The sequence below is a fragment of the Bos grunniens genome, chromosome 13 (assembly GCF_055505025.1).
Source record: "Bos grunniens cultivar Pamir isolate PY7600 chromosome 13, Bosgru_T2T1.0, whole genome shotgun sequence".
In the NCBI taxonomy this organism is placed as follows: Eukaryota; Metazoa; Chordata; class Mammalia; order Artiodactyla; family Bovidae; genus Bos; species Bos grunniens.
Genome location: NC_141177.1, coordinates 52229981 through 52254146, shown reverse-complemented (window position 1 = coordinate 52254146; position 24166 = coordinate 52229981). Strand labels below are relative to the sequence as shown.

General features: G+C 42.2%; 1 protein-coding gene across 2 annotated transcripts in view; it reads right to left on the bottom strand.

Annotated features, from left to right (window-relative positions):
• Positions 1-24166, bottom strand: part of CUBN (cubilin) — a 259434-nt gene that overhangs the window by 4335 nt on the left and 230933 nt on the right. For both annotated transcript variants that reach the window (XM_086334167.1, XM_086334168.1), the window contains 6 exons: positions 19900-20108; positions 9794-9956; positions 9222-9427; positions 6266-6413; positions 5178-5359; positions 1935-2100 (listed from right to left, as the gene is read on the bottom strand). In XM_086334167.1, the coding sequence (XP_086190293.1) occupies positions 1935-2100; positions 5178-5359; positions 6266-6413; positions 9222-9427; positions 9794-9956; positions 19900-20108 (1074 nt within the window). The remainder of the gene's footprint in view (positions 1-1934; positions 2101-5177; positions 5360-6265; positions 6414-9221; positions 9428-9793; positions 9957-19899; positions 20109-24166) is intronic.

Genomic DNA, 24166 nt, shown 5'->3' with positions numbered 1-24166 from the left:
TAGGACCGACTTCCTCCAGGTCTATTTTTTGAAAATAGTGAGTTGAGAACGCAATGGGAAAACCAAGATCTTGATAAAGTAACTGCAGGAGAGAGTGAAGTCAATCTTGGCTACTTTGGTGGTATAGGTACTTGGATTGATCTTGAGTACTTTGACTCAAGGACAGTGACGTGGTGATGATGTGGGTGAAGTAAAATTAAAAGGGAAATTCTGGGGCAGGATCACAGAAACAGGTGTTTTATTTTAGGTTTTGGCAGTAATTTGTTGTTTTTGTTGTTTGTTCAGTAGCTCAGTCGTGTCTGACTCTCTGTGACCCTAGGGACTGCAACAACCCGGGCTTCCCTGTCCTTCACCATCCCCCAGAGTTTGCTCAAACTCATGTCCATCGAGGCAGTAATTACTTTACTAAAAAAAAGTGACTTTACCAGGCATAGAACTGATAGCTCCAAGACTGATATGCTTAAAAAGTCAAAGTTTCTTTTCTTTTTTTTTGGCCAAGTCATGTGGCATGTGGGGGTCTTAGTTCCCTGACCAGGGACTGAACCCACACCTCCCGCAGTGGAAGCACAAAGTCTTAACCACTGGACCACCAGGGTAGTTCCCCCTCCCTCCTAAAAAGAAAGCCAAAGCTTTTTAAGTACCGGTGTTAATTTTTTCGGTTTGTCAGTTTGCACAGGAAATCTATCATGATTTAGACCAGATGGCATGGGCATCCAGATACGCTGTACGCAGGAAGAAACTGTAGAGCATAATTAAAGAGCACAGAGCCGGGTTTCTGACCAGTGGGGGTTTGGGCCTGCCTCTGCCACAGTCTGGCTGTGCGTTTAAGGCAACTCATCAGTTGGGTGTTTTATTTCTTTATCTGTAAAATTAGGGCATAGAGATCATCTTTTACTTTTGTGCAGGTACCAAGAAATCATTATCCACAATTGTCTTGATAGAATCTTTTTATAGTCACTCGGGATATTTAAATGAATCATTTCCACATTCTTATGTTGAAAGCTTTTAGATATTTTCAGGGACATTTCATAAAAGTATTCCTTCTTTCTTGAGTTTAATGTATTGACATGACTTAAATTTCCTTCACTCATCAGTAAACAGCCAACCCAAACTGCAGGAAGGTGCTTACTGCCCTGCAAGAGCCATTAATCTCCAGGACTATTCAGAAATGAGAGGGCCTCCAAGGAACACAGCTGCTTAGATGTACTCAAGTATGTGTTTGTAACTTTTTGGCAAACTTTTATTTAATTTTCAGAGAAGTACACCTTGATGATCAAACCGAAAGTTAAAAATATGACAAAATCGGCTTCCCTGGTGCCTCAGTGGTAAAGAATCTGCCTGCCAGTGTAGGAGACACCGGTTCACTCCCTGGTCTGGGAAATCCCACGTGCCTTGAAGCAACTAAGCCCATGCACCACAATGATTGAACCTGTGCTCTAGAGCCCAGGAGCTTCAGCTACTGAGCCCACCTACCACAACTACTGAAGCCTGCACCCTAGAGCCCACGCTTCACAACAAGAGAAAGCACCCCAACGAGAAGCCCACACACCACAGCGAAGAGTAGCCTCCGCTCTCTACAACTAGAGAAAAGCCCTCTTAGGAACAAATACCCAGCACAGTCAAAAATAAATGAATAAATACATAAAAATTTTTTAAAATATGACAAAATCAAAATGTATAAACTAATTACAAAATCTTTATACCTTATCTGTGCCTCATATGTAGATATATATTCTTTAGAGAAATAATAAATACAAGTAGAATTTTTTAAATCTATAATTTCATCATTAAAAAAAATCTCTATTTTTTAACAGAAAATGATCAAGTACACAGATTGGGGAGAAAGATGAGGTCCCTTTAACTGTCTTTTCTATGAGACACTGTATGTTTTTCTCGGCTGCATCACTTGCCCTGACAAAGTGCCAGTGTCTTACCGGAGGGTGAAGAGGTCCAGATAATTTCATATCCACGACCAGAAGTTGCACCATCACTCTTAAATCGAAGGTATAGTTCATGACTCTGGGAGAAAATGGGATTTGGCAGCAGAGTCCCACAATATGTGCCCAGTAATGGCGAACTGCTCTCACTTCCGTTTCTGACCTTTAAAAATTCACCATTAATGATGACACTTAGACATATAGTACCTTCTTTTCTGATCTATCATTGCTCCACATTAAGACATGAGACTATTTGAATAACTTTTTTGAGAAAAACTTTGTCTTTTTATATATATTTACACTCAGATGGCACTTTCATTTGCAAAGGAGAGAAACATGAAATTTGTAGATCAAAAACTATTTACACTTGGATTCAGAAATATGTATTCATCTCCAGCAGTTAAAACACGGAGGCATGTTTCTGCTGATAAAGTCAACTAGTTGATTGCTGTATAACAAACTAGTTATATCTTTGTTCTTGGGGAGATGCTTCAAAGAATGTAGTTAAAGTGAACTTTAAAAAGATGCGGGAAGAAAAATATCTGCATCATTTCCAGTTAACTCTGTGGTAGTCTATTCATCATACTGCAGTTATGCTTTTATCTCTCCTTAAAAATGGGTTGACTATAACGGGGCCATGAAAAAACAACATACAAAGTGTGATAAAGTCAAAACAAAATGAATTTCTATATGGGAAAAGGACATAATTAAAACAATCTATAAAATTTCTGACTGTTTAGATATATTTTAAAAATACACTGTGAAGCTGAATATATTTCTAAAAGAGAAAATCATTGCATGGTGTAGACACACATGAAAACAGGAAACGAGCTGTCCTGTGCCTGTGGTAACCACACGGCAAATTCAATCAAATTCTGCCCTCCAGCCTGGGTCCCGCTACACATTCACAATCAGCCCCAATTGGAGGAGGACTCTTGAGGGCTATGAACACACGTGATTCAGGAGTTTGGGCTGGATCCAGCCCCTCCTGGAGGGATGCTGACTTTATTGAGTTGATACCTGTATTTAAAATCCTGAAAGTGCCTCTGTTCCCTTTATATTCCCATAGTTTAACATGTGGTTAATTGTTGGTTGTCTTAAGTCACAGAATGTCTTCAGAGGTGTGGTAGGTAGTCTGGTCAGGTTGTGTTGCTCAGGAGATATCCCCCACCCTGACTTTTTGTTTGTTTGTTTTACCACAAGACTTGTGGGGGATCTTACTTCCCCGACCAGGGATCGAACCTGGGCCCCAGCAGTGAAAGCACTGTCCTAACCACTAGACCACGAGAGGAGTCCCTGGAGAGATTCCTTTTAGGTCTATAGAGTAGCCAGCAGGAGAGAAAAATGCCTTTCTGGATTATTCTGCTAAGTGTTTATACAAAGTAGCCTTGCTGTGGGTGGAGCAGCCGGTTCACAGTCAGCAGACAGAAGTCCAACTGCCCTACTCCAGTCTGGACATGGGTCTTTTTCCTCTGGATCCTCTTTAGAAAGTTGATGCTCTAAGAGAAGGAGCGGGATATTCATTCTCACGGAATATGCCAATGAATCGTCCTTTTCATTTCTCTCTGCACAGGAGGAATGGGACAGGAGAGCAGAGAGCATCTCTGGGAGTGCAGATGAGCCTGAAAGGGTTGCTGAAGGCAAAGGCAGATTTCAAATGGGGTCGAGAGCTTGGCCTTCAAGGGGTATAATACATTCAGAATCCTCATTGATAAATTTCCATTCTCATCATCGTTAACATGAACGGAATGCTGAGGCTGCAGTAAACCGTGCCAGAATCTTCCCACTGAAAACCAGAAACAGCTGGGCTTTGCAGGCCTGAGCTGCCGTTTCCTGTCTTTGCTTATTGGATGGGAAGTTTCAGACCCGTTTCTATGGGTTAAGGCTTGGCGGCTAGAGAGTCGCCCTTGCTTCCCAGCATCCAGAGGCAAATAGCAGAGTTCATGCTAGTCACTAACGGGCAACTCAGGCTTGATGTGAACCAGGAGTAGCTGCACTGTGACTCTGAACTGTCTGGATGGTTTGTCTTTTTTCTGTGTCTCTCTCCACCTCTCACTTCTGCTTTATGCTCCATGGAACTGTTCAGCCTCCATGGTGGGTACGTACGTAGGGCTGAGTTTACTAACCTGATTGATGCCAACAAGACTGTCCTTCTCTCATCTCCTCCCTGCTACATCCATGTCCTCCCAGTTTCTACCATGGCTAAGGTTCCCCATGAAAAGGCATATGCTTCCTCTGAGAACTTTTACACTCTAGGTTGAGCATAGTCATTAACCAAGGACTTAGATGAATTCTATGGTGGGGGGCGCTTTCCAGGATAATAAAACTCCATAACAGGTCTAGGGGAACAAACCAACTTTTTGGGAACCTTGCCAGAGATTCGCATGTACATGAAACACAGCCAACTTAGGGACTCTCGGATTAAGATTTAGGTGTGAATTCAATTCACAGAGGGATTCAGCATCTTTGTACGTCTGAGACTTACTCAGCAACTCAGTTTACTTCCTAAGAATGAATACATTTCCAAAAGAGTCTGCAAAGGACACGGGAGAGAACGCTGCGGTTTTTATAGCAAAATATAGGTGCTAAGCTCCAGACAAGGGAGGGTTCTCTCTCAGTGTGTTTGGGGGGAAGGAGGGTAGGGTGGGTGGGGGAGGACAGGCAAAGAGCAAAGGTGCTTCAGAGGAGGAGGAAGAAACAAAGCGCTCCTCTTGTGTCTGCCAAACAGGTGGTCAAGGAGACACTCTCCGTAGAGAACACTGAAGATGCCCCGAACATACTGTGGCCATCAGCTAAATCAGGTAAACTATTTAGTATCATTTCTTATTAAAGTCAGACATATCTTCCATCTCCAAAATTAGCACTTTGCACTTGACCTTCCTCTGGTCCTTCCAGTCTCAAGCCACATATCAGTGCCTTCAAGATGCCTTCTCTGTCCCCAGGTGGGTTAAGTGCCCCTAACCTTGCTGGCTGTTGGTCAACAAGAGCAGACTACTTCCTGTCTTGTCTTTCCCATGGATTGTGAGCCCCCGGGGAACCCTGACTGTGTCTTGTTCTCTCCTGGATTTCCCATGTCTGGATCTTGGAGATGGTTGGTATCTAGGGGATGAAGGGATGATGAACAATTTAATGAAATGAGGAAGGAATATGATTAGCAGTAGCAGAGGAAAAGGTGACAAATCTTTAGGGATCCAGCATCTTTTACATAGTTCATTTACATGATATTCAGCCGCGTGTTACCTCCAAGAAGTCATGGGTGCAGCCACTTGAGTCCTCGATGCCAAATGAGTGAAAGAAGAGGGAGATGGTGTGGTTGTCGGGGGCTGTGAGCACGGTTGTGCAGTCCACGTCGCTGGCGTAGTCACTTGGCCAGCCAGGACTCCGTAGGTTGCCAAATGCCTTCTTATATTCTCGATTGCAATCTTAGAGGAAAGACAGTATCTTAATTAATGTATGCATCCCAATAGTTAGTTCTCCTTCAACTTGACAGGAATAATTCAAGAAAATTATTAAATCGGAGCAAACTTCAGAAAAAAGCTAATCTAGCTCCTCCATTTACCTCTGAGATGACTGAGATCCCAAGACCTGAGGTGGACAGCGTGCCGGGCAAACGCAGTGCAGTGTCTTAACACAAAACATCCTAGTGTGAGATGTGAAATGTGAAGACTCTCCTGTGAAGATGAACATTCTAGCACTCTCTGCACTTTTCTGATGATCCGGAGGTGGAGCTGGCTGACATTTAGACTCTGGACATACAGACTCTACCTCCAAGACAGAGTTTTGTCTGAGGATGTTTCCTCAAATACTTTGATGAATTGTTCATTCTGATACAACTGATATAGCTTTTGACCATTTTTGGTAAAAACACCCTGACTGTTTTTGTTTGTTTTAATCAAAGGCAGCTTTGGTTTTAATCAAGCTTGAAACGAACATTACATACAGTGTTCTCTGGAAATCAATTTCTCGGTGACAGTGAACAAGTAACTCTTTCAAGGCTCCTTGGTTTTTCCAAAGTAGTTTTCTAATACATAGTGATTTCTCTATGTGGTTAAGAGCATAATTAACATAGTAACTGGTATATATTTTTAATTAACAATATGAACTTAATATCCTGCATTCTCAACATTTTAATTAGTATTTCATTTGCTTTAACTCTTCAGAAGCCAGCTTTAGTCATCTACTAAATGGGGCAAGGCTTCTGGTAAAGTCTTACTTCACGTGGGTATGGTTTGTGTCAACAAACCTTAATTTATTCACAGGAGTCAACTCTAGCAGTAATTGTAATAATGGCAGTTTTTCTGAATAAAAGATTAAATCCCCAAGCTCACCTGCAATCTTATAGGTAAAACCCACTCTAGAGTTAATACTGAAAACTTCTGATTTGAAAACGATGACTGCGGTGCTCGTGGAGGAGTAAAATGTGGGCACGGCTGACACATTTCCACCGCAGAAGCGAATTCCTGGGTTTCCATTACTCTGAAATGGAATGGAAGCCAAGGGTCAGCAGGTTTAGTTTCAAAAGAGAATAGGCCACAGCAGAAATTAAACTGCACATAAAAATACACTTTAAATATTTAACCATGGAGACCAATTATAGAGTTTAAAGCACTCTGCAGTAAGATGTCACCTTGGCCATGGAATTGACAGATGTCTCACATCTGAGGGCTGGGTGAGAAGTGGAGAGGTTTCTGCTGAAACCACAGGGCAGCCCCCTGCCTGTTGAAAACAGGACCATCCCCCTCACTCCAAGTCCTCTCTAAGGGCTAGGCTGTTGTCAGAGCTCAGCCAGGCTGCTGGAGCTCACTACAGTTCACCTGGGGCATCTCCGTTGTTCGGAAGCCCCTACGGCTAACCAACACTGTTCCTGGCCCTCTCTCACCACCCTTTAGCAAACTTGCACTGTATGAGTTGCTCCTCAAACTGCAGCGAAACATTCCACGTATTCCCAGGTGCCTCCACCAGGCAGCATCCTCAGTTCAGGATTCCTACACTCTAATCCCATCATTCTTTTTATGTCAACCACCTAATAACATGATCAGTTCAGTTCAGTCGCTCAGTTGTGTCCAACTCTTTGCGACCCCATGAATCGCAGCACGCCAGGCCTCCCTGTCCGTCACCAACTCCCAGAGTTCACTCAGACTCACATCCATCAAGTCAGTGATGCCATCCAGCCATCTCATCCTCAGTTGTCCCCTTCTCCTCCTGCTCCCAATCCCTCCCAGCATCAGAGTCTTTTCCAATGAGTCAACTCTTCGCATGAGGTGGCCAAAGTACTGGAGTTTCAGCTTTAGCATCATTCCTTCCAAAGAAATCCCAGGGCTGATCTCCTTCAGAATGGACTGGTTGGATCTCCTTGCAGTCCAAGGGACTCTCACGAGTCCTCTCCAACACCACAGTTCAAAAGCATCAATTCTTCAGCACTCAGCTTTCTTCACAGTCCAACTCTCACATCCATACATGACCACAGGAAAAACCATAGCCTTGACTAGATGGACCTTTGTTGGCAAAGTAATGTCTCTGCTTTTCAATATGCTATCTAGGTTGGTCATAACTTTTCTTCCAAGGAGTAAGTGTCTTTTAATTTCATGGCTGCAGTCACCATCTGCAATGATTTTGGAGCCCCCCAAAATAAAGTCTGACACTGTTTCCACTGTTTCCCCATCTATTTCCCATGAAGTGATGGGACCAGATGCCATGATCTTCGTTTTCTGAATATTGAATTTTAAGCCAATTTTTTCACTCTCCTCTTTCACCTTCATCAAGAGGCTTTTTAGTTCCTCTTCACTAGGTCAGGGGCAGTGGCCGAGAGTGCCAGGCTGCGACGGCGCAGGAACGGCCAAGAGGAGCTACCCCGTGTCCAAGGTCAGGGGCAGCAGCCGGGAGGAGCTACCCCACGTCCAAAGCCAGGGGAGGCGGCCGAGAGGAGCAACCCCACCTCCAAGGAGTGGTGGCTGCGCGGGCGCAGGAGGGCCTAGAGGAGCTATTCCACGTTCAAGGTCAGAAGGGACGGCGGTGAGGAGATACCCCTCATCCAAGGTAAGGAGCAGTGGCTGCACTTTGCTGGAGCAGCCCTGAAGAGATACCCCTTGTCCAAGGTAAGAGAAACCCAAGTAAGACGGTAGGTGTTGCAAGAGGGCATCAGAGGGCAGACACACTGAAACCATACTCACAGACAATTAGTCAATCACATGATGTTGATGCCCAAATCCTCAGGTATTCTGTGACCATCACACTTTTATGGTCAACAATCTCTTCAACATCTTACCCCATGAGCAATTCAGACTGATCCATTTTTTAAAAAAACAAAACAACTTTTCTCTGTTTTTTAAACATGAATATAGTCCCCTTAGACTGGTACCAAATGGCTTCTTAACCAAACCCTCCACTTTGTTCTACACACAGATCCCACTGACTACAGACAAGCTTCTGCTTGGAGCACTGCAGGCAGAATGCCAGAGACACACATCAAAAACTCCGGTTAATGGCCTGAAACTATCACATCCTTGTTAATCAGCCGTACTCCAATACAAAATGAAAAGTTTTTAAAAATTCAGGTTAATAGGGGAATCAGTCTCTGAGGATGGGGCACAAGAGCAGGCACTTTTCTGTTTTATTTTGTTTTAGTTTATTTTTAATTGGACGATAATTGCTTTGCAATGATGTGTTGGTTTCTGCTGTACAACAGTGTGTGCGTGCATGTTACTAGCTCAGTCGTGTCCTACCCTTTGCGACCCCATGGACTATAGCCCGCAGGCTCCTCTGTCCATGGAATTCTCCGGGCAAGAATACTGCAGTGGGTTGCCATTTCCTTCTCCAGGTCAACAATGTGAATCAGCCATGAGCATACATATGTCCCTGCCTTCTTGAGCCTCCCTCCCACTCCCCTATCCCGCCCCTCCAGGTCATCACAGAGCACGGAGCTGGGCTCCCTGTGCTGTGCACCAGCTTCCCACTAGCTACTTCACACATGGTGCTGTAGATATGCCAGTGCCACCCTCCCAGTTCATCCCGCCCTCTCCTTCCCTCTCCGTGGCCACAGTCTGTTCTCTACTTCAGGGCCAGGCACTTTTGCCAAGACACCCAGATGTTAAATAGGCACATGACCTACAGACCAAGTGCAGGTTTCTTAATGCCTATAAATAGGGGGTGTCATAAAAGGCTAAAAAGCACATTAGGCTGGAAGTAACTTTGAGAACTTATCCAGTCATGCCCTCAGTACTTCAAGTGTTCTGCAAACTCTGATGAAAAGGTTATAGATGTTTCTGTCATTCATACAATTGTTACCTCCGGTGGGTCCTGAAACTCTAAGTAGTTCTGGTTGCAGTCTTGAGAGTGCAGCTGAAATGCCCACACAGTTATCTCGACCTGCTGATGCAGGGGAGCTTCAATGACCCAAGTACAGGTGGCAAGGGGGACATCTGGGTCTGATGAATTGGGTGACGAAATACTTTGTGGGGTCCGAGTTGCATTAAATGTTCCACCACAAGGCACTGAGATGGGAAATAAGAAACAACTTAGAAGACATTTTACTTGTAACTCATCACACATATAATATTTAAAATTCTATTTTCTTTGTTCTTCCAACCCAAAGGAGCTGTATTTATATCATTCTAGGAAGGATTTACATTATACATTCTTGACTAAGAATTGTACCAAATTTGTACCATGGATTAAACACAAAGTAGTTAATAGGGTGTTTAGTAACCGACATTGTGCGTAGATAGTAATTAACATTGAGGTTAGTAATTAACATTGAGGTTAGTAATTAACTGAGTATAGATATAATCATGTCATTATTTTGAGTGCATAAATACACATGTGTTTCATAACATGTAAAAATGTCTCAGTTTACTCACTGTCCATGATGGTATATGTAGCATTAAATCCTTCTCTTTCTAAACTCAAGTCACTGACAAATTGAACTGTAAGGAAGTTTCCAGAAGAGATAAAGGGGGCAGGTACGGTGGAACCACAGAATGTTCCAGCCAAGTTGGCATTTTCACTGTCCCCATCATATAACTGAAAAGAAAAACAGCTCATTAGTTATCCATTAGTCACAAAGAAGTTGCATATTTTACACTAAAATGCACATGAAGTTACAAGAGGTCATAGTTAAGAATCTTACACTAATGTTCTTAATGCTGGTTTTAATTTAGGAACTGAATTGTTATCGAATCAATTACGCTATAATGATTTTCAGTAAAATTCTAGTATAATGGCCTAAAATTTTTTTCTCATTGGGAAAGTCATATTTGATTTAAAAAATAATGTGTCATTAGAGCCACAAACCCATCACCACCTTCACCTCTGTCCTCCCTAACAGCGCAGGTCCAAGCCATCGCGACCTCTTGCCTGATTCTCATCACATCTTCCCACAGATGCCCCCGGTCCTACTCTTGACCCTCTACAGTCCGTTCTCAACACACCAGCCAGAGGATACAGTTTAAGTGTTAGTCAGACCAGGTTGCTGCTCCGCTAAGAACTCTCCTAAGCCCTCCCCACCCACTCAAAGCCATGACTAGGGCCTCCGAGGCCTGATAGAACCTGCTCCCACTCCTACTCCTGGACTTTCCCAGCTGAACTCTTAATGGCCTCCACTTTGTTTGCTCTGCTCCTGGAGTGAAACAGGTGCTCCGGCATCCTCGCTGTTGTATCTGCTGTTTCTTTTGCCTGGAATGTTCTCCTGTTTATTCACGTGGTTTCATTCCCCTCTGTTCTTTTAGGTCTTGACTCAAACATCACTGACTCAGTAGACTTCCCTGACCACTCCCCTCCCCATGTGAGATCTTAGTTTCCCCACCAGGGATCTAACCTGCACCGCCTGCATTGGAGGGTGAAGTCTTAACCCCTGGACCACAGGGAAGCACCCCCAAGTCATCTTTGCGTCAGTTAATGGCTCAAGCCTAGCACCTCAGCCATCCTCGACTGCCGTGCCTCCTTCTGAACCGCCATCGATTCTGCTCCACCTTCATCCTCTGTCCCAAGGGCTCCATCTCCGGTGTCCCCACAGTGGTCCCTCTCACCTGTGCTGTTGTAACATTTCTCATAGCCCTGACTCCACAGAGCATTCTCCCCCAAGCCGCCTGAACATCTGTAAGCTTAGAACAGGCAAAGATCCTGCTTGGCCTGCAATGTCCCTGGGGATCTCACTGCATCTTCAGTTATACTCACCCTCTTTAGCATGGTCTGCAAGCCTGCTCTTGTCTGGCCTGGGCTGCTCTTCACACTTGCCCACTCCTCTGAGGTGTGCTGTGCTTAGTCATTCAGTCGTGTCCGACTCCTTGTGACCCTATGGAGGACTGTAGCCCCCCAGGCTCCTCTGTCCATGGGGATTCTCCAGGCAGGAATATTGGAGTCCAGGGATCTCCCAACCCAGGAATTGAACCCAGGTCTCCCTGTAACTCCTCCATCCCCTGGCAAATCTCTCTGAGCTGCTCCTCTTGCCAGGAGCTCTCTCCTCAGCCCTTGGATGGCCCACTCCTCATCACAGGGTCTCCGCTCAGATGCCACCCCCTCAGAGCCCAACTCTACCTAGTGGGCACTCCCCCAGTATCTTCCTGTTCTCTTCTCTAACTATAACCAAGACCTACCTTGTTTATTGCTTATTTACTTCTTCTGGTCTCTCCCCCATAAAGCATATAAACCTGTGGGTGGGCGAGGGGACCTCTGACTATTCCCTGTATGTCACCAGCACCCAGTACAACCCCCAGGCAAAGGCGCCTTCAGCAAATGCCCTTCAGCATGTGTTGAAATAGTGAGTGCTTGTATTTTCTCAAACACGTCACTAGAAGACAAAGTGTTCTCCATCTGAGCAATCCCTATTGCACTGCTAAAACACATATCTGTGTGGATCCAAACATGGAACTGAGAACAGAACCATGGTGTGTTGTTAAGCCTCAGCATCGCCATGATCCCTGACATTATTTTAAAATGCTGGGAATACATCAAGCAGAAATGGTTAAAAACAGTCTTGTCAAAATAAACACAAAAATAAATTTCCCACTAGATGGCACTGTGTCTCTCCTTGAACATGATTTTAATAAAATTTTAGTAAGATTTTAAAGCCGAAAGAGACTGAGGGGCTGAGTTATCTAATCCCCTCATTTTACAGAAGAGCAGATTTGCCAAGTTTTAGGCGGTGTACTTGTTCTGGTAAACAAGTTAGGTTTTTATTATAACCATCGCTGCCTGTATAAAATCATGTTCATATCAACAAGCATTTTTATTCTTGGTGCTGTGTATCAGGCCTCCGAGCTAGGTCCTGTCTATACAAGGATGCATAAGCACTTCCCATACCTTTAAGACACTAATTTGACTCAGAGATTAATGAGAAGAGGTTCATAAATTAAATATATGTGTGTGTGAGTTATACATAAAATAGAGAAAAAAGAGTGCTATAGCAGAAGAGTTCAGTGTATGAGGGGAACTCATACGATTGAGTCAGGACAGACCCCATACAGACGCCTCAACTGTGAGTAGAGGCCTTCCAGACCGAGACAACAGGAAGGGTACCCTGGGCAGATGCATCCAGGTGTGGAAGGCCACAGAAGGACAGAAGGCCTGACCTGTTTCAACACCTCCCTGCCCTGTGGCCCACCGGCCTGAGGTGAGAGAACAGGTGTGGGGCCAGGGAGTTCACTGGGACAAGGCCGATGCTTCATATGCTTCATGCGAAGGGCCTTGTATCTCCTACAGGAGTTGTAAGATCTGATTTGGGTTTTAAATGGATAAGTGGGCGAAGTGATGGAAAGAAATTACAGTAAGTCCCCAACATACAAATGAGTTCCATTCCAAGAGTGCGTCTGTTATGTCCAATTTGTTCGTTAAGTCCAACAAAGTTTGCCTAGGTACCCAATTAACACAAGCAGCTATATAGTTTGGTACTGTATGAGGTTTATATAGTATAACAGCTGGCATACAGGGGCTGGCACACACAATCTCATCTTTGAAAGCTCACAATTTGAAGGCTCGTATGTACAGGACTTCGGAGAAGGCAATGGCACCCCACTCTAGTACTCTTGCCTGGAAAATCCCATAGATGGAGGAGCCTGGTGGGCTGCAGTCAATGGGGTCGCTAAGAGTCGGATAAGACTGAACAACTTCACTTTCAATTTTCACTTTCATGCATCGGAGAAGGAAATGGCAACCCACTCCAGTGTTCTTGCCTGGAGAATCCCAGGGACGAGGGAGCCTTATGGGCTGCCGTCTCTGGGGTCACACAGAGTTGGACACGACTGAGGCGACTTAGCAGCAGCAGCAGCATGTAGAGGACTTACTGTATAACCATGACCAGCCTCGAGCTGGTGTTCGCATTACTTCACTCACTGCCACAGTAAGATTTCTCCTAATGGAGCTGAAATAGGACAGATGATAGAGGCTCTGGACTCCTGTGTAGGCCAGGCCAGGGTTTTTTCCCTGACGACGCCACGTCTCCACTGTAAACTTAGCAGGGCGGCTCTGTAGAGGCTTGCAGGAAGTGCACCATCGGACGAGGCCAGCAATGGCGTCCTGAGGACCGCCCTGAGGCCCCACACCATCACCAGCAGCTGTGTGGTGCATTCTGGGAGCACACGTCACTGCCATACCGCCTAGACCTGGAGCTTGAATTAAGTTCTAAGTCTTGTGGACGGAGAAAAGCGCTGAGAGGAATTCCATGTTTTCTCAGCTTTTAAACCTCTTTAACAGTGGTGCAAGTTAGAATCTATTTAAGACCCTGAAGGAACTGCAGAAATAATCTGGTGGAAGATAACTTCTGATGATAGCTACTGCCAGATCCTCCCTGATTGGAGCAGCTAAAGAAAGTAGGAAAGGAAATTTGGGAATTTTAACTTATATGAATTTTTAATGCATGAGGGCAAGAGGTTTTGATATTGGGCTTTAATTCTTTTTAAATTTAACTCTGTAATTTTCCCTGGTGATCCTTGGGTCAAGAAGATCCCCTGGAGAAGGGAATGGCAACCCACTCCGGTATTCTTGCCTGGAGAATTCCATGGACAGAGGAGCCTGGTGGGCTACAGTCCATGGGGTCCCAAAAAGTTGGACACATTGAACTGAACAATTAACACTTTCATTTTCTCTTTCATAATTTTAGACATCAGTTTCCTTAGGACTTTATCTTTGAACATTTTCCTGGGAATGTGATAACAAGAGAATTTTAATAGTCTTATTTGAAGACTATGTAGCATCTCAGAGTATCTTCATGAATTCTTTGATCTTACTGTGAAACGTCTGACAGAGTCTGCTGGACAACAGGCCTAGGTATAATTTGGAATGAGAATGAGAGTAAATTTTTAGGTTTGGGGTTGAACTTGGATACTTTATAGAATCTTTTGGGGAAAATGTTATCTTGGTCCTAGTGGTTCTAGGTTTTTATTATAACCATCGCTGCCTGTATAAAATCATGTTCATACCAGCAAGTGTTTTTATTCTCGGTGCTATGTGCCAGGCTTGGTGCTCTGTGCCCTGGTTCTAGAGCTTGGTCCAAGCTCTAGAAGAGCTTGCAAAGGAGCAATGAAGAGAATCAGCTCTAAATGCAGGAGTTTTTAATATAACAACAAAAGTAGTATTGTTATATAAAATCAATATTATTAATATGATTATTATGTAATTTCAGGCTCTTTTCCAGTGCTTATGGCGGTGTTGGGAATATAGTAAGTACTCAAATTAACATTCATTGAATGAGTAAATGGATAGTAGGTGCTATCTTATAAGGATGAAGACCTGACGCCCAATTACTGACCTTCTCCCCAAAACTGGACAGCCCCCTCCTCCCATGGCTGATCACAGACTGATGGTTGAGCCTAGTGGGTTAAGACAAAGGTTTTCCGTGAGAACGGTATTATCTAGGAAGTGTTTTGCAAAAGTGTGGTGTTCTTGGCTCATCATAGTAGTCTGAGGCTGAAACTGGTACTTAGTGTTTAGAAGCCACACTGCAGAATTCCAACAAAATTCACAGGACAGATATGCAATATATCCCACATACCTATGAATGTCCTGCCAGACACGTGTGTAAGATAACTGTTTAAAATCATTTGGTCCCAGAACCTAAGCTCATTCTGTATATAAACACAAAAATATTTTGCACTACTTTAGTAAGAACCAAATTTCCAAGAAGGCAATTATTACATAAGTTGAGGGAAGACTATAGTTTGTTTTATCTGGAACTATTTGATTTGAATTTTGGAAATTCATATTGTGGATGGGTACTGCCATTATCTTTTAAGTTGCAAATAGAGCCTATGTACTCATACCAGTCCACATTTCTATGTATGCATTTGTCATGATTCCAGGATTTTAGTATTTAATCAAGTGACTTAGCATAGTCACATCAGAGCATTTACATGTTGATATACACACTATTTTATGGGTTTTCCTTTTATTTCTCCTTTTCAAAGCCTTTAGCATAATTGTAAACTGAAATTATATGTGGCTAGGCTATGGCACAGATGAGCTTTCAGATGGTCAAAGGATCATTAGACAATACTGGTTATTCCAAGGGGCACTGACTGCATTGAGAAGAAGCTGGGCAGTGTTAGAAAGAAGCCCCTCCTTTTCCTGTTTCATGTTTCCTAGCAAAGGAATGTCAGTTATGGTCACAAAACTGAGTCTTCTTTGCTGTTTGACTCACTGGTCTCCACAAAGGAATGACTTAACTGATGAATAGGCTGGTGTTCAGAAGCGGGGTATACACCATGCAGCTTGCTTCCCCTCTTCACCCACTTCTCTGTGGTAACCAATCACCCACTGGAAGCTTGCTTTTGTGCTGTTTATCTGAAATTCAGCTCAGCCATCCCATCTAGAATGTCTTTCTGAACCCTGTAGTGACAGCACTCATACTTTGGTGTTTTGCTCTATTTTTCTGTGTTTATCACATGTATTGGCTTTGCCATGTTATCCGTCTCATCCACTTACAGCTCCATGATTGAAGCTTATCTTTGATTCTCATACCTCAAGTGCCAGGCACAATGCCCAACACATAATCATGCCATGTGACTCTTCAGGGAATGGATGTGATGTCAATTTCAACAGCAACCACTCAGTGAAATACATAATTCTCTACTTATTGCGGTTATCTTTTTGTTGCTACTACTGTTGTAGTTGTTTTTCTTAGCCATACTGGGTGGCTTGCAGGATCTTAGTTCCATGACCCAGGCCCTCGGTGGTGAAAGCCCAAATTCCTAACCACTGGACTGTCGGGAAGTCCCCTACTGCAGTTATGTTAATAACTTTCCAAGTCAACCCTTTCAAAACAATAATGATATAATTACAAATGAATAAAGGATTTGGCATGTTTTCACTTAAATATCTACCTACAGATTTAAATTAACTTTTCTAAAAAGTGATTTGATTAGAATCTCTAAGAAACAGTCTAAAATGAGCCCAGTGTCCTATTTATCACAGTGAATCTCTTTAATAAAGGTACCTCCAGGCCTCACATTCCAAGAACTGTCCTGTGATCTGCCAGATTCATATAAGCTGGAAATGGTGCCAATTGAGGGAAACTGCTTTCCCAAAAAGAAAAACAAAAGTAGATCTGAACAGAATTTCTTTTAAAAAAGAAAGGGCATTTTATATTGAAGCCAGAGAATAGCTCCTTGTTTTCAATATTGTTATGTCTGTCCTAAATAGCTTGAAAACATCTATAAAATTAATAGTTCTTTTAATTTAAAAACAATTTTTTGCCACCCCATACAGCCTGTGGGATCTTAGTTAGTTCTCCAACCAGGGACTGAACCTGGGCCCTCAGCAGTGAGAGCAGAGTCCTAACCACTGGACTGTCAGGGAGCTTCCAAGAGTTCTTTTAATTGTATTATCAAATCACACATAGAAACATAGCTTGAGAATAAATCCAGTCAGCCTCCTCCTGGCACAACCACATTCTAAACATCCCCCTTGTACTTACATTCATAATAATGTATATGTAAATCAATTATTCATAATATTTTAAGAAAAGGAGATTCTACAGACTTCGTGACCATGTAGAGTCACCCAAAGTGAGGAAAAAAGAAATAAATTTATTTACAAATTATATGACAGGCACAGTGCTAAATGCTCTAACATACCTTATCTTTATCCTCAAAATAGTCTTGCAAGACAGGTACAATTGTGTGATTTTGTTTGTTCGTTTTTCAATAGATGGAGTGATGAGAATCAGGGACATTAGGAAATTTGTCAGGTGGCAAAGTTGGGTTTGAGTCCATATTACCTGCCCTGAAAATGTATTTATCCTCTGGTAAAATTAGCACTCAAACAGCCTTGAACAGCCTTGAGCAGCTCATTGCTGCTCTGGCCACTCTGGTCTCATTCCAGACAAGAAGAATTCACCCTGATCTGACATTTCTTGTTATCTGTAGTCTTTCATGAATTCCTTCTGATCTGGCTTCTGTCCCAATACTTTATTTAAATGGTTGTCATCCAGTCTAATGAGTTTTTCTTTATCTTAACCTTTCCTGGCCTCTAATTTACAATTTAATAGTACTGACCATCCATCCTTGGTAAAAGACTTTTCTCCCTTGACTTCAGTGATAACTGCATTATTCCTGGTTGGTACATTTTTCTGTGACTTGTCTGTTTCTCTTCCTGATTCTTCTGTCCTTTTCAGCTGTCTCACCCTGGACCTTTCCTGGAGTTGAGCGGGAGCCTGGCTGTTCAGTGCCATGCTGTCTCTCTCAAAGAAGCATCTCTCCTGATTTAAGAAACTCTCTTTGCTGCCTTCTCTCTATTTATACCACTGTCCCCTTGCTGGAGCTCTGGCATTCTCTGCCCCTGGTCAATTTCACTTGTTGGCCCTGCCATCATCCAAATTAAACTTATTCCTGCAAAACCACGGCCTCCTCCTAAGAGTACTGACATTCTTTTGGTCTTCTGGGCATGGTGCTTTTCACAGTGAAAATATAAGACCGTCTATAATTAAGTGCCCTGGTAGCTCAGACAGTAAAGCGTCTGCCTACCATGTGGGAGACTGGGGTTCGATCCCTGGGTCGGGAAGGTCCCCTGGAGAAGGAAACGGCAACCCACTCCAGTACTCTTGCCTGGAAAATCCCATGGATAGAGGAGCCTGGTAGGCTACAGTCCATGGGGTTGCCAAGAATCAGACATGACTAAGCAACTTTTCTTTCTTTCTTATAATTAAGTGTTCAAATGTGTATTTTGTCTATGACTTTTCTCCCCTTTCTTTTAAAACCAATTTCTGCAAAATTTAAGATGATTTTTGAACTTAAGTTTCTCTCACATCCAGCTTGTCATCAGCACCATCTCTGCACCCTCCTCACTTAAAGGTAATTTCTTCCTGGGCTCCTAACTCCAGCCTCTCCCCGGACCATCCACTCAGAATGCTGAGTCATCTTTCTTAAATACTGTTCTCATCTTATGACTCATTGGAAAACGTGCAATCACTTCTTATTTCCAACTACATAAAATCTAAATGCACTAGCTTGATGTTCTAGATCCTTTATAATCTGGGTATTTCTCCACCTATCCAGTCTTATTTTTTGCTCTGCTTTAACAATAATCTGCCCTGATAAAGTCAACCTCTTCACTCATTCAACTTCAATGCCTTTTCTGCCTCACCTAGAATGCCCTCTGTCCCAACTTGAATAAAGGTTCTCTTCATTCTATGTATCTTTCTTGTTCCCACCAAATCATCATGAACCATCCTCCCTTTTAAACTTGCTCATGGCTTCCAGCCTATGCCCAGTGTACTTGAATATCAACTCTCCTGAACTACCTGGTGTTGATTTGCATGTATCATCCTTTAACTGTGCAACCAACTTTAAGCTCCTCCTGAACAAAAATAGTGCCTGCTGTTTACCCCCAACAGTGTAGTGGAGTATATTGATTGATGCTGCTTAGCACTTTTAACCTAAATGCATATAGCCTGATAAATACAATGATTTAATATTAAAGAGTCATTTAAATATTAAAAACTTTCTTGATTTACTTCTAATGGGACTTCAGAAGTAAGATATTTTTCACATCTAAAAGTAATATATTAAATAAGTAAATATCCAAACTTTAAAAATAGATGAAGGAAGGAGTGATGATTTGCATATAGACACTGTCATTTATTTTAGATTTTGCCTAAGATCCTTTGATAATGTCTTTCCAGAGGACCCATCGTGCCATAAATTATCTCTTGACAAGGTTTGGAGGAACAGTGAATCTTAAAGCTAATGTTAGAAGCTACACAAAATTTTTCACTCATTCCTGTCAGAGATTATTTTGATGTGAAGATAGGGCAGTTGCAGTATCATTCATTACATCAGAGGACCCCCAACCCTTAGGCCATGGACCGGTACTGGTCCATGGCCTGTTAGGAACCAGGCCACATAGCAGGAGGTGAGCAGTGAGCAAGTGAATGAAGCTTCATCTCTATTTACACCTGCTCCCCATGGCTTGCATCACCACCTGAGCTCCGCCTCTGATCAGATTGGCTGCAGGATTAGATTCACATAGGAGCATGAACCCTAACCCCAAAAGTCAAGGCAGAACATCCTGAGATTGCCACAAAACAGAAATAAGAAAGAAAGTGAAGTCACTCTGTCGTGTCCAACTCTTTGTGACCCCATGGACTGTAGCTTACTAGGCTCCTCTGTCCATGGAATTTTCCAGGCAAGAGTACTGGAGTGGGTTGCCATTTCCTTCTCCAAGGGATCTTTCCAACCCAGGGATTGAACCCAGGTCTCCCACACTGCAGGCAGATGCTTTAGTATAATAAATATAATGCACTTGAATCATCCTGAAACCATCTTCCACTGCCCTCATCCATGGAAAAACTGTCTTCCACGAAACCCATCCCTGGTGCCAAAAAGGTTGGAGACTGCTGCTTTAATCATCGAAGAACAGGTCATTTAAACAATTAATAGTACTCACAACTTTCAGGACTTCATGTGTGGTATAAACTGGAATACATCATGAAAAAGTCGGATTAGAAGACTCTTGTTAAAGAACACAATAGCTTTACCTTGACATAATCATAAATGCATCTTCGCAAAGTAGTTGCTGCCTCCAGAGCAAATGTATGGAAGGTGAGTTTGACGACTTTGTTCACGGGGGCAGTGATGAACCACACACAGTTTAAACCCTTGTCATACCTCCCATTGGAATCAGAATCAGGGGAGGCAAAGGAATGGTCGGAACCTGTCAGATAACCACCACATCCTTGCTGAGGCCCTGTGTTAAAACAAAAAAAGACACATCAATATGCAGAGCAAAGAAAGTGAATCTTAAATTTTATGTGGAGGATTTTTAAAATCATATAGTTTCTGTCTTCTGTCACACTTTGATGAACATTATCAGGTTGTTTGCAGGCTTCATCGAGCTTATGCAAGCGCGCGTGCCCCCTGCCTTAGCTTCTTTGTTATTTATTTCCTCTTCAATCACTGATCTGTCAGCCTCTACCAACTCACATCTAGTTGCCTAGAAAAGTGGGTAAACAGATATGGTCCTACACGCATTTTTAGAACGCTTGATATGATTTACCGGAATTTTTTCTACCCTTGCAAAATCCAATTTTATACAAAATAAAGTATTTTGCATAACAAAACTGATGGAAACTGTGAACACGTTTTACCTTTATGTTCTGCTTTCATGAACACTATCAGATTGAAAACTGAATTTAAGAAGAATTTCCCCCACATGCCAAGAAAATTGGCTCTCAAGATATCTTTTATTTAAATAGCCTGGTAGGAAGAGGCTGAGAGGCATTTAACACTCCATTCCACTTAATATTAAACTGTACTCTATATTTGAATCCTTCTTTTTCCAAAAATATGGGGAAGCTGAAGAAGAGGAACTTTGAGAAAAATATATACTTTGAAATGAAAACTCTGAAATTCAGAATAAAAATACAAAAGAGAGATAAGAATACTCTCACTGCTTAGTTATGAAAAAAATATGGCACAGACTCCTCAGAGCACAGGATTTAGTTTTTTCCACTCCACAGCCTAAGTTGATGCTTTGGAAAGGAAGAAAAACTTTATTGGTAATTTTGAAATGAATACATGAGACTGAATTAAGGTCAAAACAGCTCTAGGAGGAATGGAGATGAAATAGGCATTCAAAGTAGTATTCATAAAGCTTGCAATCTACACAAATACTCAGCATTACAAGTTGCATAGTTAAATTCACTGACAGTGGTCTTCCATTTATTTACCTGTCTCATTTCATTTAATACTAATATTAATGTTAATGTTAAACGTGAAAGGGTTGCTTTCAACATTAGGGGGCGCTACGGTTCAGGACTTGGCTCTTGGCAGGAAAGGCAAACAATGGCTGCCGACACGGGATGCAAAAGATACCAAATGCTCAGGGCGTTTTCCAGCATAGGCGCCTTATTTAGTAAGTCAAGCTACCCTGTCACAGCTTCTAAGTGAAGTACAACTACAGATTATTTGCGCTGTCACGTGTTTCCTGGCGTTGAAATGCTTCCAAACGTCCAGTCCCTGATATATCCATAAGCAGCATCTGGAGCAAAATTATTCTGAAACCCTAAGCAATGCTAATCACTCTATTCCTATGAAAGTGAAGTGAAAGTCGCTCAGTCGTGTCCGACTCTTTGTGACCCCATGAACTATACAGTCCATGGAATTCTCCAGGCCAGAATACTGGCGTGGGTAGCCGTCCCCTTCTCCATGTTATCTTCCCAACCCAGGGGCTGAACCCATGTCTCCCACATTGCAGGCAGATTCTTTACCAGCTGATCCACTATGGATTCCTAGGCAACAGGTCTGCAAAGTGAAGAAAGAAATGGAGATTGCACAGTTTTTGCTCCAGTGTGGACTGACTGTTACTAAAGGCAACCACTTAAGCTTATTGAAAAGCCTGATACGGAAGAACAATTACTAAGGGTATTAATGAATTGAGAAATTCATTTACCTATTAAATAACGTTTTGTTAGTCAAGGAAATATATTTATTATTTCTTAATTTTTGTTGGTGTGTTGTTCGTTTACAATGTTGTGTTAGTTTCAGGTGTACAGCAAAGTGAATCAGTCATACGTATACATACATCCACTCTTTTTAGATTCTATTCCCATATAGGCCATTACAGAGTATTGAGTAGAGTTCCCTGTTCTATACAGTAGATTCTTATTAGTTACCTGTATTTATATTTAGTGTTGAGATGGGAAAAGATGAATGGTATTCCAATAGCAGTGATGTCATATATCTATAATGATGATACCATTTAGAAATCACAGGTGCCATAAAAGTGGCAGAGGTAAATTTTGCAAGAAAGGGAGACTATTATTTCAGGCCAAGAGGATCTAGAATGTTCAAGGAAGAGGTGACATTTGATCTGTATCTTAAAGGATAAACTGGACAAGACCATAGAGAAATGAGGTTGGTATTGGCAAGTCCAGGCTGAAAGAGTTTGTAACCAAAGGTTAAATGGACAAGGATTTACATTTATAGAATTTGATCTATAGACTTTATTCTATAGCTAGTAGGGATTCACTTGAAAGGTTTTTGATCAGAGGAGTGGTAGGGTCAGGATGAATGCACTTTCTCATCAAGTCCAATCTAGAAATGCATCTGGAGGAGACGAAACCAGACCTGAGCATATGGCTGTGGTCTGAGCTGGAGGAAGTAGGGGAAGTGAGAATTGGAGGTCTGTACTCAGGAAAACTGGACTGCTGGGCTTTAGTCTATTAATACATCAGCTCCAACAACTAAATGCTATTTTTTAAAAAACTTAAGCTATATGTTTTAATCACCACTTGCTTATTAATTGTTACTAGTTAAGTTAATAAGGATAGAATAACAATTATACTGAGCACTGCAAGTGCCGTTATACACACTTATTGCTGATATATACAAGATAAGATACACACTTATTAGATACAAGACTACTCCTATTGCTACTACTGCTACTAATGTCTTAAGAAAGAGACACCCTGCCTTCAGGAAATCCCAGAGCAGAATCCACAGCTCACTGATGTGCACTGGCACAGGCTTAGTGGGAGACTGCGTGATTCCTAACTCTTTAGTCTGTCTCTCTGCAGTGCTCTAGAATGGACAAGAGTATATTTTTCTGTCCACTTGATGCTAGATTTGACTATGTGACTTGCTTGAGACAATGGAATATCAGCGGCCATGAAGTAGGAAGAGCACATTTAAATGTGCTGATGCTCTTTGGCTTAGACTTTTGTGCTTGTGTGATCCACCAAGAGCTCATGCCCTGGGGACTTGCATGGAAAGCAGACCCAGCCCTAGCCTGTACTATAGAGCCAAACACACTCAACTTGCTTCCTGAAACATGCAGGCAAACCAGCCTGACGATCCATAAGTAATAAAATTAATATTCCAGGTATAAGCCACTGCATTTTGGATAGTCTGTTATACGGCATTATTGTGGCAGTAACTGACCAATATAAAAATAGCTTTTTCCAGTTATCAAACTATAATAGAGTACATTGACTCATAAAATGAACACACAGAATAAAGAAAATGGAGAACTAAAATTATTGTCAGATAATCCTGGCCCAAATAGTCAAATAACTGAAGTAAATATAACATTATATGAGTGAGTTATATAATTCAAATTCTATGTATGAGTAAACATATTATATGAATAAATAGTTGAATAATTGAGGTAAACACAATATGATATGAGTAAATATCTTTCAGTGTTTGTGGCATAGGAAATGGAATGGTTATACTTGCTCTGATTCCCCACTTTGATATTTAAACCTAGCATAACTGCTCTGTGCTTCTGCCCCTCCTAAGGCAAGATGGAAATGGAAGCCTATGTCTTGAGGAAACATAAAGACGAATATTATCAAAGGAAGGGTTCTTTACCAAAAAGTACTATTGCCATGTAACTATTTCTGAATTTCAACAATAGTAGGATACAGGGGAAGAAAAAGGCAGAATTCTGTAACAATGAAATAGTGTCATGTATTTGTTTACTATATTGGTATTTTAGAATTCCTTTTTTGAGCTAGTTTATGACTTTAACCTTGACATGTTCTTTAGCATCACAAACTCACCATCTTTCTTGTCACTACTCATGTTTCTACTGTCCAGCCAGCTCCCACCCATCAGCAACTTCCTCGTCAGTCAAGTTGTGTCAGAAGCACTCTGGAAGACCCACTCTGTGCCAGAGAACAAATGTCACTCTAATCTCCTAACCAAAGAAGAAACACTTCCTACAAAAGAGCTCTGTCTTTAGAGAAAGCAAATGTTGGTTGGGCTTCCCTGGTAGCTCAGCTGGTAAAGAATCCGCTTGCA